At 39.6% G+C, this 21,739-nt stretch overlaps 1 protein-coding gene across 1 annotated transcript; it reads left to right on the top strand.

Moving 5' to 3' along the window:
• The first annotated feature begins 17,422 nt into the window (after positions 1–17,422).
• Positions 17,423–20,851, top strand: LOC146665637 (lysozyme C-like). The gene is made up of 4 exons (XM_085411176.1): positions 17,423–17,558; positions 18,262–18,420; positions 20,578–20,656; positions 20,740–20,851. The coding sequence occupies exons 1-4, from the start codon at positions 17,432–17,434 to the stop codon at positions 20,804–20,806; spliced, it is 432 nt and encodes a 143-aa protein (XP_085267302.1). The 5' UTR covers positions 17,423–17,431; the 3' UTR covers positions 20,807–20,851.
• The last annotated feature ends 888 nt before the right edge of the window (positions 20,852–21,739 follow it).

The following is a 21,739-nucleotide window of genomic DNA, read 5'->3' as shown; positions in this document are numbered from 1 at the left end:
AGGTGGGGATAAGCCTGGGCTCTGTACGCATTCGCCATGTTGGTGTACACCTGGTCCAACGTTCTATCTCCTCTGGTAGCACACTTCACATTACGGTGGAAATTGTGAAGTACAGATTTCAGGTCCGCGTGGTTAAAATCCCCAGCTGCAATAAAGACACTGTCCGGGTGTGCTACCAGGCTGTTATTGATGCTGCTGCTCAATTGTGCTAACGCTAGCTTAGCATTAGCATCTGGTGGAATGTAAACAGCGCAGATGTAAACGGCAGAAAATTCCCGAGGGAGATAGAATGGACGGCACTTTAACACCAACAGTTCTACCTCTGTACTGCACAGTTTTTCCGTTACCGTGACGTTCGTGCACCAAAGGTTGTTAATATAGATGCACAGCCCCCCGCCAGTCTTCTTACCCGAGTCCGCAGACCTGTCGGCTCGATAGGCGGTGCGGCCTGCTAGATCGATAGCCGCATCGGGAATGGCGCTGTCCAGCCAGGTTTCAGTGAAAATCATGCACGAACAGTTATTAAAAGTCCGTCGAGTGGCGATCTGCAGTCGTATTTCATCCAGTTTGTAACGGATTGAACGGGCGTTGGAGAGGAATATGATCGGGAGTGGTGGTTTAAACGGACTAGTCTTTAGCCGTGCCCACAGGCCTCCCCGCTTGCCTCTCTTCTGCCTCCGCTCGCAACGCAACTTGAAGAAGTTTCAAAAGTCTGTCTCGGGCACAGCAGATCTCCTACACCTACATCACCCCATCCTTTCTGTCACACCAACCCTCTGCATATCCTCCTTCACTACATCCATAAATCTCCAGCCTGGCAGCTTCATCTACAACATCCTCTGTCTAAGATATCCACTCTCCCTCCTCTGCACATGTCCAAACCATCTTAGCCTCGCCAGTTTACATCACAAAAACAAAAAGCAGACCCATGCACATCACAAGGCATGGTGTTGTCTTGCCATTATGCATAAGCTGTCTTTTGCTTGAGTTCATTGATGTATTGGACACAGCAATATCAGCTGACAAATGTTATCAGTCCTGTTATAGAGACCCTACAAAGACCACCTTAAGAGGTCAGAAGAGTAGAGGTGCCCATTTATCAGCCTGGAGGCCCACGCTCATTCTCTTTTTGTCATGATGTCTTGGTTTTGTGTTGTTTTTTTGTTTAGTATACTATAATACCAAAAGTATTCACTCAACTATCCAAATCACTGAATTCAGCTCCATGGCCACAACTGTATAAAATCAATCAGACTGCTTCTACAAACGATGAATCAGACGGGAGACTGCGAGACAGACCTGCTCGTCCAACATCAGTGTCTGACCTCACAAACATGCTTCTGGAAAAATGGTCACATATTCCTATAAACACACTCCTTCCCAGAGGAATTGAAACTGTTACAGCGGCAAAGGGTGTGCTGACATCATAGTCAAGTCTGTGGGTTGAAAATGTTATGTCACTCGAATTCATTTGTGTGGAAATGCAGATGAACGTACTTTTGGAAATATTGTTTTATTGAGTCTTTTATTGTTACTGTAGTGATGACTTCCACGTTTAGTGAAAGTGGTTTTGCTTTATTGTGTTTTTATTTTGTTCTAGTCTCCACTGTGTTTCCCTGTCACTGCTTCCTTTTGTCTCGTTTCTGTGTTTCTGCCTCTGTTCCTCTGTCTCTGTGTCGTTACCAGTAAGAGTCGTCTTGTGTCTGATTGTTTCCATCTCTATCTCATCCCAAACCTGTTTCAAATCCACAGTTACTCCTCTAGTCCAACCACAGTTAGTCCTCTAGTCCAACCAACCCAACCAGATGGGGTAAGGAGAAGGAAGGCAGAAAAGAGGAGACCATTAGCAACAAGCAGAACAAAACAAACCACAGGAGCCAGTAACTAAAGCATTCTGGTATTTAGTAGTGACAAAATGTGGGGAGTGAAAAAGAAGGGAGTGAAGATTCAAAAGATCTTATCACTTCATCACTTCAGGGGACTTTACATGACTTACCTTAGCGACCAAACTGACACAAACCTGACTCTAACCTCTAAATTAATCCTAAACCCAGTCTAAATCCCCTAAAATCAAATGATTTGCACTGACAGGTTTTGCATTTTCTCTGCATTATGACAGTTTCAGGTGACAGCCACTGCCCCCAACACCTCTAATACCCACAGAGAAGCTGTGGGAGTTGAATTGCACTTCACTTTTTTCAGCTCAGCCTAGTGGACCAAAACTCATCATCCCTGACATCATTCCTGTCTGGCCTCGCTCGCTCTCTGTCTTTCCACCTCCATCCGTTCTACTCCAACCAATCAGTGACACAGAGACAGAGGTCACTGTCTGTGTGCATGCGTGTGTGTGTGTGTGTGTGTGTGTGTGTGTGTGTGTGTGTGTGTGTGTGTGCCAAAAAGCCAGAGTCATTATTTAAACTGTTGGATCTGAACTGAAGTCTGAATTTCCTCACGCATCTGAAAATGAATCACATGTGTCCAGGTTAGAGTTCAGAGGTGTCCCCTCACACTTTCTGTGTCAGTCTTTAATAAATAATTGACTCATTTATCGATTCAGAAGATATTTCACTGTTATACATCCTGCTTGTTGCCGATGTCCTACCTCGCTGTGTTTCTACTTCTGCTTTCTCTTTAGTTAGACTCTCATTTTTTCACTTTCATTTTTTTTTAACTATTTTTTCACCAAAACTCATTTAATCACAGAGGGTCTAATCTTTTGTGGATTCTCATAAATATATTTTATTAGTTTGTTATTTTTTATGCAAGGACCTTCATTGCTCTCTTGCTCAGGGTGACGCTTACCTTTCTGTAGAAAAGTCACAACGCATGACCTGAAGCTAAATGTGGACCTACAATCAAATCCAGCTTTAGCAGATTTACTGCTATATTGTGAGTTCATCATGCTTTTACTTTTCTTCAAGACCGAGTGTTAAAATAAGAATCCAAAGTTGTCTGATATTGATATTAAGCCACTGTACAGGCCCCATGTTAATACCAGCATCCATGTTTTAGACCTAATGTCTCCTCTACTGCCCAGTGGATTTATAGAAATCAGTTTAGACATTTACTGCATATCCTTGATTAAATTCATCATTCATTTTTGGGGTGGTCTGAAAAGTGAACCTGTAACTCCTTGAAATGGTCAGCAGCGGGTGCTCGTCTGATTACAAAACAACAATAAATAAACAAGTAATGATATTTATTATCTTTTGGTTTCGGTTGCACTAATCAACCATCAAAAGTTAGGAGTTTAGTTTAACCAGTAGGTACGTTTAGTTTTAAGCCTGTTTGATGTTAGTCAGAATGTCATGGTCCAACGTTTGGAGTTTGTTGTGGACTCATGATTCTTTCTGCTGCATTTAAGAATTGAAAGAAAGTGTTAGCTCAGTATTGTTTAGATTTTCCCTGGTGCATCTGAGGTTATTTCTAGTTTCTGTTTTTTTGTTATTCCTAGTCTCATGTCTGTGTCTTGCCATCATTGTTTCCTTTATAGGCAGCCTTGTATCTCTGTGTTTTGTCGTTCTTTCTGTCTCGCCTGTCTGTTTTCTCTTTCATGTCTCCCATCGCAAACTGGTCCAGACCAAATCATTATGCGTTCCCAGGCCTTGAAGTCCTGCGATTGCTCCTGACAGCAAACCTGACATGAAATGAAATACAGATGCTAATCAAACTAGTTTTGTAGCATTAACATTAGCTCACCTCAAATTTCTCATATAATTATGGCCATGTCCATGTGTTCACACAGTCTGCTTGATAATCATGCAAGAGCAGGAAGATAAAGGAGAAAGAGGTCAAAACTACAAAAACCAAGTAGGTTTTGCTTTTGAAATTTAAGTGCATTGGTTTTTTGTAATTTTCTAACAAATCTTATTATGATCTTGCCTGCCCTTGTTGTGAGTCATCATGAAACCAGGTAAAAATGTACAGAGTAAATCATGCCTAAAAGTGACTCCCCAGGGAATATTAAATAAAGCTGAGGATAATTATTTGAAAGTAATACAGAATGCCCAGAACCCCCACTGCATTATAATCCAGTATATCTGTGACTGCCACCTGGTGCCTCATTCTTCTATTTTCTTTACATTTTCACTATAATTCGATACTTAAAATTTAAGAGCTGTTACTGCTTTGCTTCTCTTACTATAAAAAAAAGAGCAGCATGACTTTGATGTTAACTTGAATCCATGGTAACTGTATTTCATAAACCACCAATATTTGGCACCCCAGAGGTGTGCCAATATTTGGCACACCTCTGGGGTTTCCATCTATCCAGAATAGATGGAAACACAGGTGTTTCCATCTATTCTGGATAATTAAGTCTGCCCTCAGTTTAAAGCAGAGTGAGCATGTGCAGAGACGTCAGGAACTAAAAGAAAAGACCCACCCTATTTATGGCCAAAGTTAGGAGAAAAAAAAACAAGGAGCCAGTCTATGGACCCCTACACGCTTCTAATTGGTTACATTAGGCAATGCAACTGGAGACTTCTGACTACATTTGTGTGTGGGTGCCTTTAGAAATGTCGTAACACAGTACGGGCGATGCTTCAATCAGTTAGAAGCATTAAGGTGTGAGAATATTTTCAAATAGTTTGCGAGTCTGATTACTCTCAAGTCTTATGAAACCAAGACAAACGATCAGTTTAAAGAATAGCTCAGATGTTCAGCAGGGACTCCCACACACTAAATCTCTCTCTGGATGAGGATTAAATACAAACACATGGACAGGTTTTAGTCGTAGCCAGTATTTGTTTTAGAAACTTTCAGTGTTTGCTTCATCTGTGATTAACAGGACTGTTGGCTCAGTAACCAATCGCAGTCCAGCCTGAAGTGATTGCTGGAAATGTCCTAATTCAGGAAGATAATGGATGAAGGTAAATCAGCTCCATTATTCTCTGTAACGCAATATCTCAGCGTGATTTATCGCTGTCTTTAACCAAGCTCAGAAATTACCATAGGACATCTGGGTTTTTTTTACATTTCTTTTAGTTAATGTGCCCAAATCCACACAAAAAGTTAACTGGAGATCAAACTGTCTTTGAATGCCATCCACGTTTCCATTCAGGATGGGTTTCAAGAAGAATCGCACAACAAAAGGAGCCAGTTGAGGTGCTTTAGACATCTGACTAGTATACTTCCTGGGTGCCTCCAAGGTGAGGTGTTTTGACTTTGAATCTGGACCTTGATAAACAAAATGGATGGATTTTTACTTCCAAGCTAGAGTGCTAAGCAGTACATGGAAATAACCATTGTCTATGTTAATTAAATGGGACAGTCTTGTTAAAGTCATAAGAAAGGGGTAGGTAGTAACTGGACTGTTAAAACAAGCTGTTCTCAAGATTTTATCGGACACTTTTGGAAATTATAAAACAAGACCAGATGTTTTGCCACCACTGGTTGATCATTTTAATTAGATCAAAGTGGCAGACTGAACTGTCAACAGGCTTACACCCCCATTCATAGAGCAATCTGCTAGCAAGGCTAAAAATATACAGCTCATACACCTTTCAACAGCAACCTCATTACGTGTGACCTTAAGAGTTGATGAAGATTGTCTGGATGTGCTATTGAGTGAGTGAGTGCTCCAATTGATCCAGGGATATTGAGGACCTAATGACAGAGTGCTTTTCAATATATTTTACATTAAAAAAAGCTTCATCTCTTTGACCTTGTGAAACCGGATGGACGGCATCATATCATCATAATACTCTAATTGAACCACAAAAAGCAGAGTACAGAAAATTAGCAGCAAACTGATGACCCAGTTAAATAATAAGTACTTGAGTCTCTTTATTTTTATCCATCTATCCATCCATCCATTCCTTTTCCTTCCCTTATCAGTCCAAATTAAGTCTTATATATTAATTTTGGGATTACAGCCAAAAACTATAAAAAGAACTGGATTCATAACTTTAGTCAGGTCATCGGAGACTTGCTGGATCTTAAGAGAGATCATTATTGCAGTGAACAGCAATTCTAACTTTTTCCCCTTACCTTCTTCCACATTGGGGTATTTGGGATGATTACCTCTAAATTATGCATGCATACTATGTTTTTAACTGACTATACTTGGTGTTGTGTGTACAGGCAAAAAATATGATGAGATTAATTAAATTAGAAAGAAATGTAATACATCAACAACTTAACAGGAGAAGTGTTTTCTTCAGTGCAGTGCTGGGAAAAATTGTAGAACTTCACAGCTGTGTTAAGATCCCTCTAACATTGTTGTTTACACCTTTTTCAGCTGCTCCTGGGCTTCTCTCTAGCTCTCTCCCTCTCTTTCTCTCTTACTGATAGATCCATTCTCGTCTCTCTCCATGTGCAGATGAATTGATCCAACTGCTGTCACTTGGCCTGTTGATTAATTGCACTCTTTACCCGTGTTTCAGGTTTGAGATGAGACATTGAGAGAGGGGAGCAAGCGAGGGTGTTTTGATGAAGAACAGCCTGAAAACACTAAGTGCAGCGAGAGAATTGAGAAAGTTGGTGCGATAAATGGAGTTCAGGAACTCCATTATGACTGTGATTACAGCTCTGTATGATAAAATGCATCAGAATAGAGCTAGCAGAGAGACAGGCAGCTGCTGTTCTTTCAGTAACACAGGGTCATTAGACACTCGAGAGAAAGAGCAACGCCACTCATGAAAAATACACAATAAAGAGAAATTGATGCAAGTGCAATTGTGATGACGAATTAGACATATTAAAGGTTCTCGTGTTTAGGTGCAGTACTTGCTCATAGTTAGTGTTCCTGCTGGCCCAGATCCTAAAAGTGAGACTGTATGTATGAGCCTGTCATGACTCATATGTCACATGTGTTGTACTTCAACTTGGGCCTCAGTGGCATGGGCCTTCACAAGCCACTGGCAGGTTATCGACTGCCAGGAGAAAAATGTCTTTCCCAACCATTTGGCTAGTGCTGGAGGTTTGCTGTGTCACCAGGTTAAATCAATTGCAAAGGGGTGCCAAACCACAAAAATCTTTGCAATTGCTCTGATTGCTAACCGATTGGCATGGTTGTCCATAGTTTATATGATGTCTGCAAATACTTGTTAACTATTAGCTGGGCAGCAGTAAACCTTGAAAAATTGTGACAATGGAAACTAAAACTAATCACCTTCAAAGTCAAAGTTTTCTTACTGCTGCACCCAACCCATTTTAAAAAACATAACTATTATTTTGAAGGCAAACATTCTCTATATCCAGTTATTGTTGAACTTCAGACTCTCTGGATTGTGTAACCATGAACCCAGCCTTTTGTTTTATGTAACCCATTATTTGTTGCACATTTGGATCTTCATATCTGAACCTGGAGAGTCACAGCATTTTCAGCTGAGCTTTTTCAACAATAAGAAGGAGATTCAGCAGCAACTGTGAAAATTTTAGACCAGCACAGACATCATCATGAGGAGTGTGTTTGTTTTCTTGCTTTTAATGACTGTGGCAAGCGTTAAATCTTCGAGCGCTGTGACTGGGCCCATAAGCTGAAGGCAAGCAGGATGGACGGCTATTGTGGTGTCAGCCTGGCTGACTGTGAGTACCAGCCTTTTAATTTAAGAACAAGCAAGATGACATGACGCTTAATGTCTAAGTCACCAGTGACCCATATGGTAGAGTCCTTTCTACCAGTGGAATGGTATGGCTAATGTATGGTTCATATCTACCCATTTATATGGGTATTTGGCACAAGTAATTGGAGATTATAAGGCCAACCATGTAAGAGAGCTGGTTTAAAAGCAAAAATCTTTTTTGTTTTTGAAACTATGCTTGTTTAGGCGGGTAAATGCAACCATAGGTCTATCCCGGAGTGGTTCTCTGGCACCAGTAAGATCACAGTTCATGTCATCTGTGGTGCTGGTTGTCATGAAGTCAGCTTGAAAGAAAATACAACAGCAACTATTTCTAAGTTTCTGATAAGACCCTAAAGAGAAATGTCTCACTTTTGCAATCCAAGTTTGCTTATTTAGATTAAATGCTTCATCAATCCTTACATGCTTCTCACAGCTTTCTCCTCTCTTAACCATTAACTTTGATGCCAGCTCTTTCCTTTTTTTTATTCTCAGTTGAATTTCTATTCTACTGCTTTTCACAGAGTTAACATCAGAGTTATAGATATATATCAGAGCTCAGGTAGAGGCAGGAGTCATACAGAGGAAGGTTGCTTCATTACACATTACTCCACTCTGTAAACTTGCAGTCTGTGTTACAGCTGACCTGTATGGCGTGCAGAATAATACACAGTAAAGGTCAAATCCAGAGCCATCCACATACTGAACTTTCATAGTAACTGTGTCACTGTCACGACCTGCGGGGTCGGCAAGGCACTGATCAGCAATCTCTCTCCCCCTCCCCTGTTTTGCCGGGGCGGAACTCATGGTGGGTTCACGCCCTCGGCCCACGCCCTCCCGGATCATGCACACCTGGGCCTCATCAGACCAGCTGGTATATCAGAAGGAGGAGATCAGCTGTTCAACGCTGGATTGTTGTGAAGACTCCTGTCAGTACACGTCGAGCCCTAGTTTCCCACACTTCCGCCTCAGAAAGTAACATTTGTCTCTCTGTTCTAGATTCCCCGGACTCGTCCCCGTGTTTCCCCGTGTGGAGCGTGTAAGAGGTGGCTGGTCACTAGCGGAGAGAGGTTGGCGTGAGCGTGTGTGTGATCCCTTTGTTTTCCCTGGAGCCCTGGAACCCGTCCTCGCACATCTTGTATATAGCACTGTCCTCGCACTGCCTGTAAATACACTTGGTGAAGATTTTTGTGAATAAACTGTCTCTGTTACAACACACTCCGGAGTCCTGCGAGTGGATCCTCAGAGCAACCCGTGACAGTCACGTACATAAATGCACAAATTGCTCTTTTTTTCCTGTATGCTATACATTGCTATGAGTGTGTGTGTGAGAGAGAGAGACCGAGTACGTGAGTTGGGGTGGCTGGTTCTTGCTTTTGGCATCTGTGTGATCTGAGATGGTGACCCTGACCCTTTATTTTGGAACAATGAATAGTTTTTGATAGGGCTGGGTATCGTCACTGATTTCTAGAATCGATTCGATTCCGATTCACAAGGTCCTGAATCGATTTGATCCACGATTCAATTCGATTTGAATCTGGGAAATTTTGCCTCAGACAGTTAGAAATATTATAATTCAGATCAGTACATTTACATATTTTTGTATCTATAAAAAGGAAGCTGACACTTTCCAGACTTTATCAAAGGTGTGAGCATCACAGCAGATGCCTTTGTGTCAAAGTAGCTGAAGATAAAACACAGAAAAGCATGAAGGTGGTTTTCCTGGCCTGGGATTTTATAAAAATATTCTGCAGCACATCAAAAACGAAAGAAAACCATTAATCAACTTATGAACGTTAACTCTGAAGTTACAGAGGTTTTATTAGAGACACAGCTGAGCGTTTTGCATTTTGTATAATTTTAAAAAGTTTAAATTTGTTCAGAAGCCTATTGAATGGCAGAAATTAGGTTTTCTTTTTGGAAGTGAGTAAAAGGAAAAAAAAACATCGGCCGACAGCGCTGTAAACACCATAGGCTTGTGCGTAACAAGCAAGCGAATAATGCAGAAAACAGATTTCGGGGATAGACAGGAAACTGTTCTTGAAGTACACTGAGAAAGAGAGAGAGAGAGAGAGAGAGCTGTGCATGAAGTGTGATTTTATTGTGGTGGAAGCAAAACAGCAAAAGTCAGAGGGAGTCCATGACGATGTTTATGTGAAGCTTAGTTTGGATCTTCTTTTGCTGCTGGTTCGGTCAATATTGTTTGGAGAGAGATAAAACTAACAGCTTTAGAATCAGCGCAAAAAGGGCGTAAACACAAAGCGTGGACCCGCCGAAACATCAGAATCAGCGAGCTGTCGGCTTTCAGCCCCGACCGTGTCCGTGCCGTCGGGTGAGAAAGCCACATCTCACCGATTCTGATCCGCGGTCCGTGCTTTGTGTTTACGTCTTTGTGCAGAAGCCGTGTATCTGCTCTCATTTACTGTTTAAAATGTTTGGTGGTTGTCAAAATTTTGTGACGTTTCACCTGAGATTCTGGAATTTTGGGCAAAATACATTTATATAAAAAAATCGATTCAGGATTTTAATGAATCAATATCACGTTATCCAAGCCAGAATCGATTTTAATCGATGAATCGATTATTAAAACCCACCCCTAGTTTTTGATGTATGTCAGCTAAGAATGTGTTTAAAACAAATGTTACATACTCTGATTGTCTATGCTTAGGGTTATTCACAGATGAAAAAAAAAGAAATCAGAGGGTTAAAATATGACAAGAAGGGACCCTAACCAAGTGTCAGTATTTGAAAAGTGGTTAGTTGAGGACAGTGTTGGGAAGGTTACTTTTAAAATGTATTTCATTACAGAATACAGAATACATGCCCCAAAATGTATTTTGTAACGTATTCCGTTGTGTTACTCAATGAGAGTAACGTATTCTGAACTCTTTGGATTACTTAATATATTATCGTGCTTTTTACAACTACATGATTGTACTATTGCTGTGTGATTTATTACTATTACTGAAGGTCTGCGGCTCCTAACCGTAGTAAAGGGACCTCTGACTAATACGTCAGTTTTACTTTGTTGTCTGGGTCAACTTTGCTAGCGAGACACAGAGAGAGGTGTTGAAAGGCTGCTCCAACGTAAATTATTGTTTCGGAGGAAAACACGAACACAGCGTACAGTCGAGTCTTAATAGCTTAATAGCTTACTTACAAGCTATTACTGGGCTCGTCAGGCACTCTTCTTGGCTGCAGTGGTTATTATTATATTTACATGCTTCCAGCTCCCATTTCTGCTCGATGACAGCTCGTACTTTTCCACTCTCCTTTTTCTCCCTCCTCACGCTCACAGACACATAACGGGTATGGCGGTCCGTTCTCCCTGCAGCACGGACTACACTGCCCATGAGGTTACATTCTTTAGGGCGATGCCTGTAACACTCTGCCTATTAGCTCAGCACAACAACAACAACAAAAAGGCGCTCTCTCACCCAGGAAGCACAGTCGCAGAGAGAGTGCGTCATCTTGTAACCATGGCAACTGTAACGCTGCCGCCTGGAACAACAGAACATAGCTGTCAAACAGAACCCAAACAGGCCTGACCCGTGACAATATGAAACAGGAAAATACCGCCGTGTAATCCATTTATTCCAACAAAGTAAGTGTATTCTAAATACCACCTTTTTAAACGGTAACTGTAACAGAATACAGTTACTCATATTTTGTATTTTAAATACGTAACGGCGGTACATGTATTCCGTTACTCCCCAACACTGGTTGAGGATGTGTGGGTTGACACTTAAAATTTAGCTTTCGGGGATCTGCACGTCCATCTCTTCTTTTCAGTCTGCAAGGATTAGCCTGACCAGTCAAACTATAACACAAAGGCAACAACTGTAACTCTGATGGATCCACTGACTTCAGCATCTTTCATATAATTAGCCGCTAGTGGTGAAATGACCACAGCATTCATTCAGCAAATGGATGCAACATCGACGGCAACGGTCAGTGATGAAACTCGATTTATTCAGTTAAACAAACTGAGGTTTTCATTGGACTGAATTTTTGGTCTGGACTTAGGGTTGCCTGGCACAATCGCTGACAGAGCCAGGATCTCAGATCCTATTTGTCTGAATATGATGTTTGAGCAACACATACAAACAGGACACTATCATCTACAGGCACGTGCTGGGGGGGGGGGGGGGCAGTAGGGGCTTGAGCACCAGCCCCAAGTTTCCTTTTCTGGGGTTTGATCAACATATTCCATAAAAAATGCTGGCACCATGATATGTATGGAATGCCAGGACTGCCACAATGAATTAATTAAATACACCATTAAAAAATTAATTAAATGTGTCAATAATTTATTAAAATTGGAATTAATTAATTAAATAAATGGTTATGACACATGTAATTAATTAATTATTGACACATTTAATTAATTATTTATGTATTTCACATTTTAATTAATTATTGACACATTTAATTAATTAATTATTGACACATTTAATTAATTATTTAATGATATATTTATTTATTTCATTTTGGCAGTCCTGGCGCCTGGCTCTCATCATGAAATAATTTTATCTGTCAGCCTCACCCATCAAACTCAGGGGGCGGGGTTAACGCTGCCCATGCAGCTTCTCTAACATTTGATTGGTTGACGTGCAAAGTAAGTCAAAACAGGTCGATCCTAGATAATCGATTGCTTGTGTAGACTTGGGGCAGCCAGGTATCCCAGAATGCAGATCAAATCACAAGCAGCAATGGTGGTGGTGTAGTTTTAAAATACCCCGTTTTTCTGTCACCAGCTACACTTTTAACAGTGTTTTAGCCGCGAATGTCGCGACGTATGTCTGGTCAGGTTGTCAACATAGAACATGTTTGCAAAAGTGCTCAGATGTTTTCAGAGATTTCACTAGCTCTGCTAACAATTAGCATGCAGAGTGCACCGAGGGGGTTACGTTAACCGGTTTGTTTACATATTCCACTCTCCGTGTTCCACATGTTGCATTCGCAGATTCTCATTTTCACCGAACGATCGTCTCTTTCCGCCTGGTCTTGTGTCTCTGTGCTTCTGTAACATAAAGAACGAGCTGACATTTTTCTCACGAAACCAGCGATCAGCTCAACAGACCCTCAGTTTACCTGCATGCATCCTCCTCCTCATCTGTCAGCTGTTTAACACCTGCTGCTAATTCAAGAAACACGCCTACGTTACCTGGTGATAGTCACAGTTTAACTGGGCAGCCGGTGCTCGATATAAAGCAATGTCAGCGCATTTTTCTGCACAAGATAAGTAAATATAGTGTTTTCCCCGAGCGCAGAGCTGCTGGAGCTTGTTTCCTTACAGAGCACTTTATAGGCGAACCAGCTTCATCAGCGGCTGATGTCCAATCACCGGCACACAGCTTTGAAACCTCAGCTGAGTTTTAGCTCTCAGTGGTTAAACGCTGGACTTCATTCACTCAGATTCTGTCTGTCGGGTCACGTTTACTTCGCTGTTTTATTCACAACTGAGCAAATCGGTTTGGCTGAGGTTAAAGTTACGTTTCATAACTGCATAGTTTCACAGACGTTTAATGGTTCACTGGCACATGTGTGAGACTGAACTATTCGCTTTTCTTTATCTGGTGTGTTTTGGATTTAACTGTGAATTTTGAGATTAAACTGACTTTTAAAATGTTTTTATACAAAGAGGAAAGAGAAGGCGCATTTCCACCGAGAGGAGCAGAGTTTGCAACAGCATGTTCATCATGAAGTCTGCAACCTGGACAGAAATATTATATCATCTGTTTTTTAATAGTTATTCAACTGTATTCTAAGCACCAGCTGTCTGTTAGAATGTGATTTTTTTTTTCTCTCTGTTGGCAGAGGTATAAAAAATGCGCAGGAAAATCTGACGTGCATGGCGAACTTCACCGACGATATTTAGGGAGGAATAAACACACATCAAACATAAATGAACCATTTTTTTGCTTTTTCGGTCATGTTATGTTTACCTGTCAAAGGCTTGTTACAAACTATGAAACACATCGTGCAGACTTCTGGATGTTAGAAGAAAACTAATACTGCTCATGAATGAGACTAAAGGCAGGAAGGTGTCCTTTAAAACTAAACATGTTAACCCTTTAAGACCTACCATAGAACCAAGTCCGCCAGAGCTTATATTATATTTTTACATGCTGTGGAGCCATTTTTGGGAGCATTTCAAGTTGCTATACATCAATACAACCATTATAGCCCAGATTTTAATAATATGTATTCATTAAGTGCATAGTAATTACATAAATTGCAAAAAAGTGCAATAAACTACAAAAAAATTGAAAATCGTTTTTGATTTTTTAACATATATTTGTAGTTAGAGAAATTTAAGAGTCTTATCCCTCAAAACTGTAAATACAAAAAAGTTGCACAAAATAGTTTCCTACCACAGGAAATTTATTTTGAGTGTCTTCATAGTTTTATTTTTGAAATACACCAATTTTTATACACTGCAGGAAAAACGAAAATAAATATTATACTGCAAATTTGCAAAAAGGCAGCATATGCATCAAAATAAACTATTTCCAGCAGTGCAATATGAGTCCTAAGCATCCCAGAAACGACACAGAAAGTCATAAAGTCAAAGATAACTTTTAAAAAGAGCAGTATAGGCCCTGAGGCCCTGATCGCAAAAAAGACTACATTTCCGCGAAAATGACGTCACTTCCGGTTTCGGCCAGGTAATGGCGGAAATGCAAAAGTTCGCGCTGACGTCTATTCCAACGTAGGAAGTGTTTTGAACAGCTGATCAGATCGGTAAAGCGTGTTTCTGGAATATTATGTTTTTGTTCCTGCAAGCGCTTTTTATGCAGTTTTTGCAAAGCTTTATGTGGAAGGAAACCGTGACCTAGGACAAGCTGATGGCATCAGATGTAAGTACAACTCCTCCGGTTTCATATGCAAAAAAAATTTTTGCGCTAGCTTACGTGGTTGCAGTGCTACTGGGATTTAAAAATAGTTACGCATAACAGAGCGTTCCCGCTCCGATCGGCTCTAAAGGGTTAATAGGACCTCCCTATTTATATCATAGTTTATGATATAGCACGTGTATTTCAGTAATAGCCTGCTGATTTCAGTGGTGAACAGTCGCACAGCTCACGTAGGCGTTATCTGTGATACTCCTTAACTATAATTTATCCAAGTTAACTTCAGTTAACCATTCAGACAGTTCTTTTGCAATGAAAAACATAAACACCCATGCTGCCGGTAGGTTTTCTCAGTGCCAGCTGTTAACATTATAGCTGCTTATGCAGTAACCATGGTAACCACGGACTCTGAGCGGCTGGATCGACGGAGGTCAGACAACAATTTTACATGTATGATCTTAAAACAGGACACAGCCACTATACGTGCTGGCCTCATATCAAATGTGAAGGCAGACTGAGTCTATGTTTGACGTTTGTTCTTATCTAATCTTCCTTTTCAAACATTTAAACAGCAGCGAGTCTGCAGCTGAGGGAATACAAACTCAAATTGTCGGAACAGGTTTGCTCGTTTCTTGGATTCATTTGGTGATTTATTAAATGTATAACTGTTATTCTAATCTGCTGCTGAGTCTCTTACACTTTTCTTTATGCTGTATATTTTCATGTCTCTGGAATAGTTGGCAGTTAGATAGTCAGCTGGGAAACTCTGTGTTAACTCATGGAGCTGAGGATATCGTGGATATGCTGACCTCGCTCCGTGGTGTACAGGGCCGTTTACCCTCATGATTAATATTCACAATAAGACTATTAGCCGAACATCATGAAGTCTGTATGTGTTTCATAGTGTCGAACAACCTTTGTACAGTTAAAGCCAGCAGTTACTACATGACGGAAACACCAACGTTATCTCTTTTATGCGTTTATACACAGGTCACACTGATTACTGAACAAAAACCCAAAGATCAGATGTTAAACAGATTTATTTGCTCTCTCTCCTCCTTAAACATGTTTTTAATGTTATAATTCAGAATTGGCGACTGAAACACGTAGGACACATAAGAACATCAGGAAATAAAACACCGATAAATATAACCTCAGTAAAAGAAGTCAGCGGGGGTTACTACAGCTGTGTACCGGGGCCTGCGCTTTGTCGGTGGGATTGCTTGCGAGGCGAGCGGGTCTATCCCACGCTTTGCCGTGAGACTGGGCAGACATCTCCGAAATCATCGAAGCACTTTTGCAAAGAGGCTGTATCTTGACAAACCGACCAGACACATGAAGATTAAACCACTACATTCTCGGCTAAAAAAAATATTAAAACGGTATTTGGTGACACACAAACAGGGTTTTTCAAAGTTCAGTTCTGTTAGCTTCCACATGCCGGTTGTTGTGTTCTAGAAACAATGGCCACCAGGCCAAAGCAATGGTTTTGACTCGATCAGCGTTAACCCCGCCCCCTGAGTTTGATGGGTGAGGCTGACAGATAAAATTATTTCAAGATGAGAGCCAGGCGCCAGGACTGCCAAAATGAAATAAATAAATATATCATTAAATAATTAATTAAATGTGTCAATAATTAATTAAAATGTGAAATACATAAATAATTAATTAAATGTGTCAATAATTAATTAATTAAATGTGTCAATAATTAATTAAAATGTGAAATACATAAATAATTAATTAAATGTGTCAATAATTAATTAATTACATGTGTCATAACTATTTATTTAATTAATTAATTCCAATTTTAATAAATTATTGCCACATTTAATTAATTCAATTTCAATTTCTTTCTTTATTTGTCACATGTAGTTATAGCTAGTACAACATACAGTCAAATGTTTTTTTCTGGCTAAAAAATACTCCCCCCGACTGTGAGAAACATACTAGAAAAACTTTTACCTAAACTAAGAGAAAAAAAAAAAAACAGGAGTAAGAATCATATATAAAAATGTAAAAGTGTATAATATTCTGTATAATATATATTAAAAAAGTGTAACAGGTGTAACAGCCATGTGTTTGTGCTTATAAGTATATCCATAATCGTGCAAAGTATTGCACTGTAATGATTTGAAAAACTATAAAAATATACATATTTACATAAGTACAAATGTATATAATATGATAAGATAAGATAAGGTTCAGGAAAGAAGAAAGTAAAGTGCGAATTATGTACTATGTGTGAGATTGTTCAGCCTATGTGCCCCTTCAAACATCTCTGCACGGCCCTGATCATCGACAAAATGTCCCCATCTTTCTCTGCAGCAGATGGAATCATTACAACTGTTTCTCCTTTTAAGGAAACACATTGAAATTAATAATGTTAAACTCAGTTAAAATCTCTACTTTCACTGTTTATTATTTCAAAGATTGAAGAGAGATTTTGATAATTTTCTGTTTTTGTGGTCATTTTAAGGAGCTGATAGATGAATTTAAAATCACTGGTTGAATGTTTAAGGCTACTTTAGGCTTATTGAATCAAACATGATGTTTGTTTGAGGAAAATGTGGTCTCATGTGTTGCAAAAACAAACGGAAAATCGTTCCACAACTCTGGAATCTATCTCAACTTGACCAATATGCTTTGTTTGTCCAGCTGTATTTTTTAAGAATAAATCCACCATTGCTTGCTTTTCCACTTTCACCTAACCGTTCCCTTGTGGGTATTTGGGTGCTCTTATCTAGTTAGACCTTTTTTTAAATACACTTTTCAGAGCTTTGGGATCCTTCTCAGCTGGATCGATATGCTTTGTTTGTCAAGCTCTATTTTTTAACCATATACCCACCATTGCTTGCTTTTCTACTTTGATGCAACCCTTCCCTTATGCTGTCCTTTGGGGACCTCTTATCTGAGTCTGGAAATCAACACCATTTGCAACTAAGCATTTTTGGCTATAAAAAGGGAAGCAGCAGCAGTTGTGGACACATTCGGACAAGGAAAAATACCATCATGAGGAGTCTGTTGGTTTTGCTCTTCTTGGCTGTGGCCAACGCCAAAATCTTCGAGCGCTGTGAATGGGCCCGCACGCTCAAGGCTAATGGCATGGACGGCTACTATGGAATCAGCCTTGCCGACTGTGAGTACACAGCAAAATCTCCAGTGTTAAATTAACACTGGAGAGTGTCTATATGGGTCCACACCTCTGAGTGTTAAATTAACACTTTTGACAGTGTTATATGTTTAAAAGTAACCTAGTCAGTTTTGAAGATTAACAATGGCTAACACTGAGCAGTGCTGATTTTCTAACACTGGAAAATAACTCAAAATGTTAGAAATATTCCAGTGTTAGAAAATCAGCACTGCTCAGTGTTAGCCATTGTTAATCTTCAAAACTGACTAGGTTACTTTTAAACATATAACACTGTCAAAAGTGTTAATTTAACACTCAACAGTGTTGTATTTAACACTCAGAGGTGTGGACCCATATAGACACTCTCCAGTGTTAATTTAACACTGGAGATTTTGCTGTGTACCAGCATGTCAGCTTAGGAAAATGCAAGATCATTCTTAACTTGTACATTGTTACCAATGCCATGTTAAGGGTAAGGTCATGGTTACCCATATGTGGAATTTTCACCTACTTGCTTTTTAATAATATTGGTGCGCAGAGAGTCCAACTTACCGATCTATCTTCCAATTTGTGTAACCTTAGTTTTTAAAATCTGTCAAGAATGTGATTCTGACCAAGCATTAATATATGAAAAACAGGTCAATTTTAGTTTACCTGACACTTAGCTTTCAAGTTGTCTATACCTCCAGCTCTTTTTTTCTGTCTGCAGGGGTTTGCCTCACCCGATGGGAGTCAAACTATAACACCAGGGCCAAAAACACCAACAATGACGGATCCACCGACTTTGGCATCTTTCAAATTAACAGCTACTGGTGGTGCAATGACTACATCATCAACTCGCATAACGGATGCAACATGGACTGCAGTGGTCAGTCATGAGCCTCAATAGGTTTTTAGCTCAGGTCCTCTTGCTGTCTGAGTGATGGCAATCTTTAACCTTGTGAGGTGTTAGTCATCATAGGTCCTAACACTTACCTTATACTTTAAAGAAAAGCTAAATAAATTATTTTGGGGGGAATCAGAATAGTTTCTGATGGGTGTTTCCTGACTGCCAAGGATTAGGAGAACTTGGGAAATTTAATAAAACAAATATTACATTTTCTGCTTGTCTGCATGAGTTAAAGTTGAAAGGGTTTAGGGTTGGGGACCCCATCAATGATGACTTAGACCTAGGGCTGGTCATCACTGATTTCTATAACTGATTAAATTCCAATTCGCAAGGTCCTGATTCGATTCAATCCCCAATTCGATTCAGTTTTGACTCAGTCAGAAATATTATAATTATGATCATTTATCAGTATTGTATATCTATGTATAAAAACAAAGCTGACACTTGTTAGACTTCATTAGAGGTGTAAGCATCACACCAGATGATATCTGAGCATAAAACACAGAAAAACATGAAGAAGATTTTCCTGGCCTGGCTTCTTATAGCAGATAAACCTTAAAAATATTCTGCAACTGATCAAAAACTAAAGAAAACCATGAATAAACATATGAACATTACCTGATGATGCTGAAATGAAGCAGAACAAAGTTACAGAGGTTTTATTAGAGACACAGCTAAGCATTTTGCAATTTGACATAGTTTGTAAAAGTTTAAATTTATTCTATATTGAACATCATACCGGTTTGTAATAAGCGACTCATGCAGAAAGTAGAGCTTTTTGATGGTAAATGGTTTCTGAGTACACTGAGAGAGAGAGATTTTTATCATGGTGGAAGCAAAACAGCCAAAGTAAGAGGGGATTAATGACAATGTTTTTCAAACATGAAGCGTAGTTTTGATCTTCTTTTGCTGTTGGTTCAGTGAATTTTGGTCAGAGAGTGACGAAACCTGAAGCTGCAGAATCTGTGAGATGTCAGCTTTCAGCACCCAATGGGGTGTCTGCGTACGTGCCATCGGGTGAACGATCCACACTTTGTGCTTACATCTTTGTACGCAATCATTTTACCTGTTCTCATTGCCTGTTTTAGCCGTTTGGCAGCTGTTGAAACAGTTTGCTGAGCTTCAACCTAAGATTCTGACATTTCTGGAAAAATACATTTATATTTAAAAATCGATTCAGGATTTAATGAATCAATATTGCATTATTCGAACTAAAATAAACCCACCCCTACATAGACCTCAGTTTATAAGTTGCGTATCTGGTAGTTTTAAACATATTCTCCTTAAATGTGATGCTTTAAAGATCAGGAGGCAGTCAAGACCCAAACAGAACCAAAACTCCAATGGGATGCTCTGTGTATGCTGGCTACAGAAGTAGACACTTTTGTATACCCTCTATCCCTCCAAAAAAACGCTCTTACTTCTCAAATACTTACCTCTGTGCATGGGAAATTACTCTTAGTAAAAAGCAGCATGTTAAGTGCAACATTGGTACTGTCCATGATTGGTCCTTTCTGTCACTTGTATCTGCCTCTATCCTTATAGCAGCAGATACAGGTGGTTATAAACTGCTGCACAGGAGATAAAAAATGTTTACGTTAATACTCTATTGGTCTGCGAATACTGGTCTTAAGACCACTTTTGCTTTGTGTTAATTTTTATTTTAGATTTGAAGTTTACTACTGCTGTTGGAACAGCTGAGGGCTACAGGCTTTTGCCCTGATTTCTTCAACATTGCTTTTACAAGAACAATAACATCGCAATTAAATTAAAATGAGAAGAGTGTACACTTTTCAGAACAGTTTTGCATTCAAGCTAGTTCAACATTGGTTAATTCTTAAATTCTTGACACAGATTATTAGTTATTTAGGTTGAGAATGTAAATGAAACTGTACATGGACATTTCTAAGTTTGGGGTACTCTCCTTAATGGCAGACCAGTGCAGCATTCACAATACTGCAAGAAACTGCTTCAAACCACCTAAAATCCTGTCTCATTATGTCCTAAGTTGACTAAATTTTAATATTGTCATTTGACTCACTTTTTTCTCAGTTTCAGCAATGCCAGCTACAATTTTGATGTTTTACACTTTTGATTTTTACGTTGCTGTCCTTTTTTCCCCATTTTTGGTCACAGCGTTTTTGAGCGATAATGTCAATGCAGCAATCACCTGTGCCAAACGTGTCGTGCGGGATCCTCAAGGCATCAGTGCCTGGTAAGAACGAATCACATAACTGGCAAAAAGTTTCTGACTGACTGACCTCTTACTTGGTTAATCATACTTTTGTCTGGTTTCAGGTATGGCTGGCAATATAACTGTGAGGGTCGTGACCTCAGCTCCTATGTGAGTGGATGTGGTGTTTAGTCAGCCCACGGCAACAGGAGGGTCTCGTTCACATAATAAGATGTCCCCGTCTTCTTCTGTTTCAGTAATTTTTCAAATTAATAAACTGAATTAAAATCACAGCTTTCATTCTTTTCATCTACCTTTTTTAGGATTTAACCCTGAAAGTTATCATCAGTCATGACCCCAACCCTAAAGCATTCAATTGAAATATATAATAATCACGGCGGGATACGCCGGTGTGTTTTGCTGAATGGACCGAAGAGCAGACACTGAGAGAGAAGTTGCAGGTGAAACAAAAAGCGAGCCTTTATTCGGCTGGTGGCAGTTGATTAAGCATGAAAACTATGACACACTATCAAAACACTATGACAGACTATGGTGGGGATAACAGACGACCTGACAATGACATACAGAAAACAGAGGACATAAATCCACACAGGAGGTGATCAGGGGAAGTGGGAACACATGGGGAAACAGCTGGCTGACATGAACCTAATGACAGGACAGGGGAAGTGAAACTAAATACAATGAACAAAGAACACAAGATTCCTTCAAAATAAAACAGGAAACATGGAGAAAAATACAATCATCAATAAAATAAAACTAAAATACACACAACACTGGGCCGCAGACCCAGTACCATGACAATAATATTGTATTAGATTGTTCTTCCAAGTCCGAAAATCAGAGAAAAAGAAAATAACATAATTAGTATTATTATTATTATTATTACTGGAATAAATAAAAATGATTTAGATATTACAATTCTGCTTTCTCAAGTGGGTAGGATTATCACCAGTGATGACTCAATGATTTCTGTCCATGTTTTAGCTACAACTGGAGACCTGTTCATGACACTAACAAGTGAAGAGGTTTGATGGGTGTCTGTTACTTTCTTTGTTCTCTGACTTCCAGGCATGGGAGAGCTTGACAAATGTAATAATATTCTAA

Source organism: Rhamphochromis longiceps, linkage group LG7, assembly GCF_057381845.1.
Source record: "Rhamphochromis longiceps isolate RC_006_pf linkage group LG7, R_longiceps_female_GT1.1, whole genome shotgun sequence".
Lineage (NCBI taxonomy): Eukaryota > Metazoa > Chordata > Actinopteri > Cichliformes > Cichlidae > Rhamphochromis > Rhamphochromis longiceps.
This window is presented reverse-complemented; position numbering and strand designations above follow the sequence as displayed.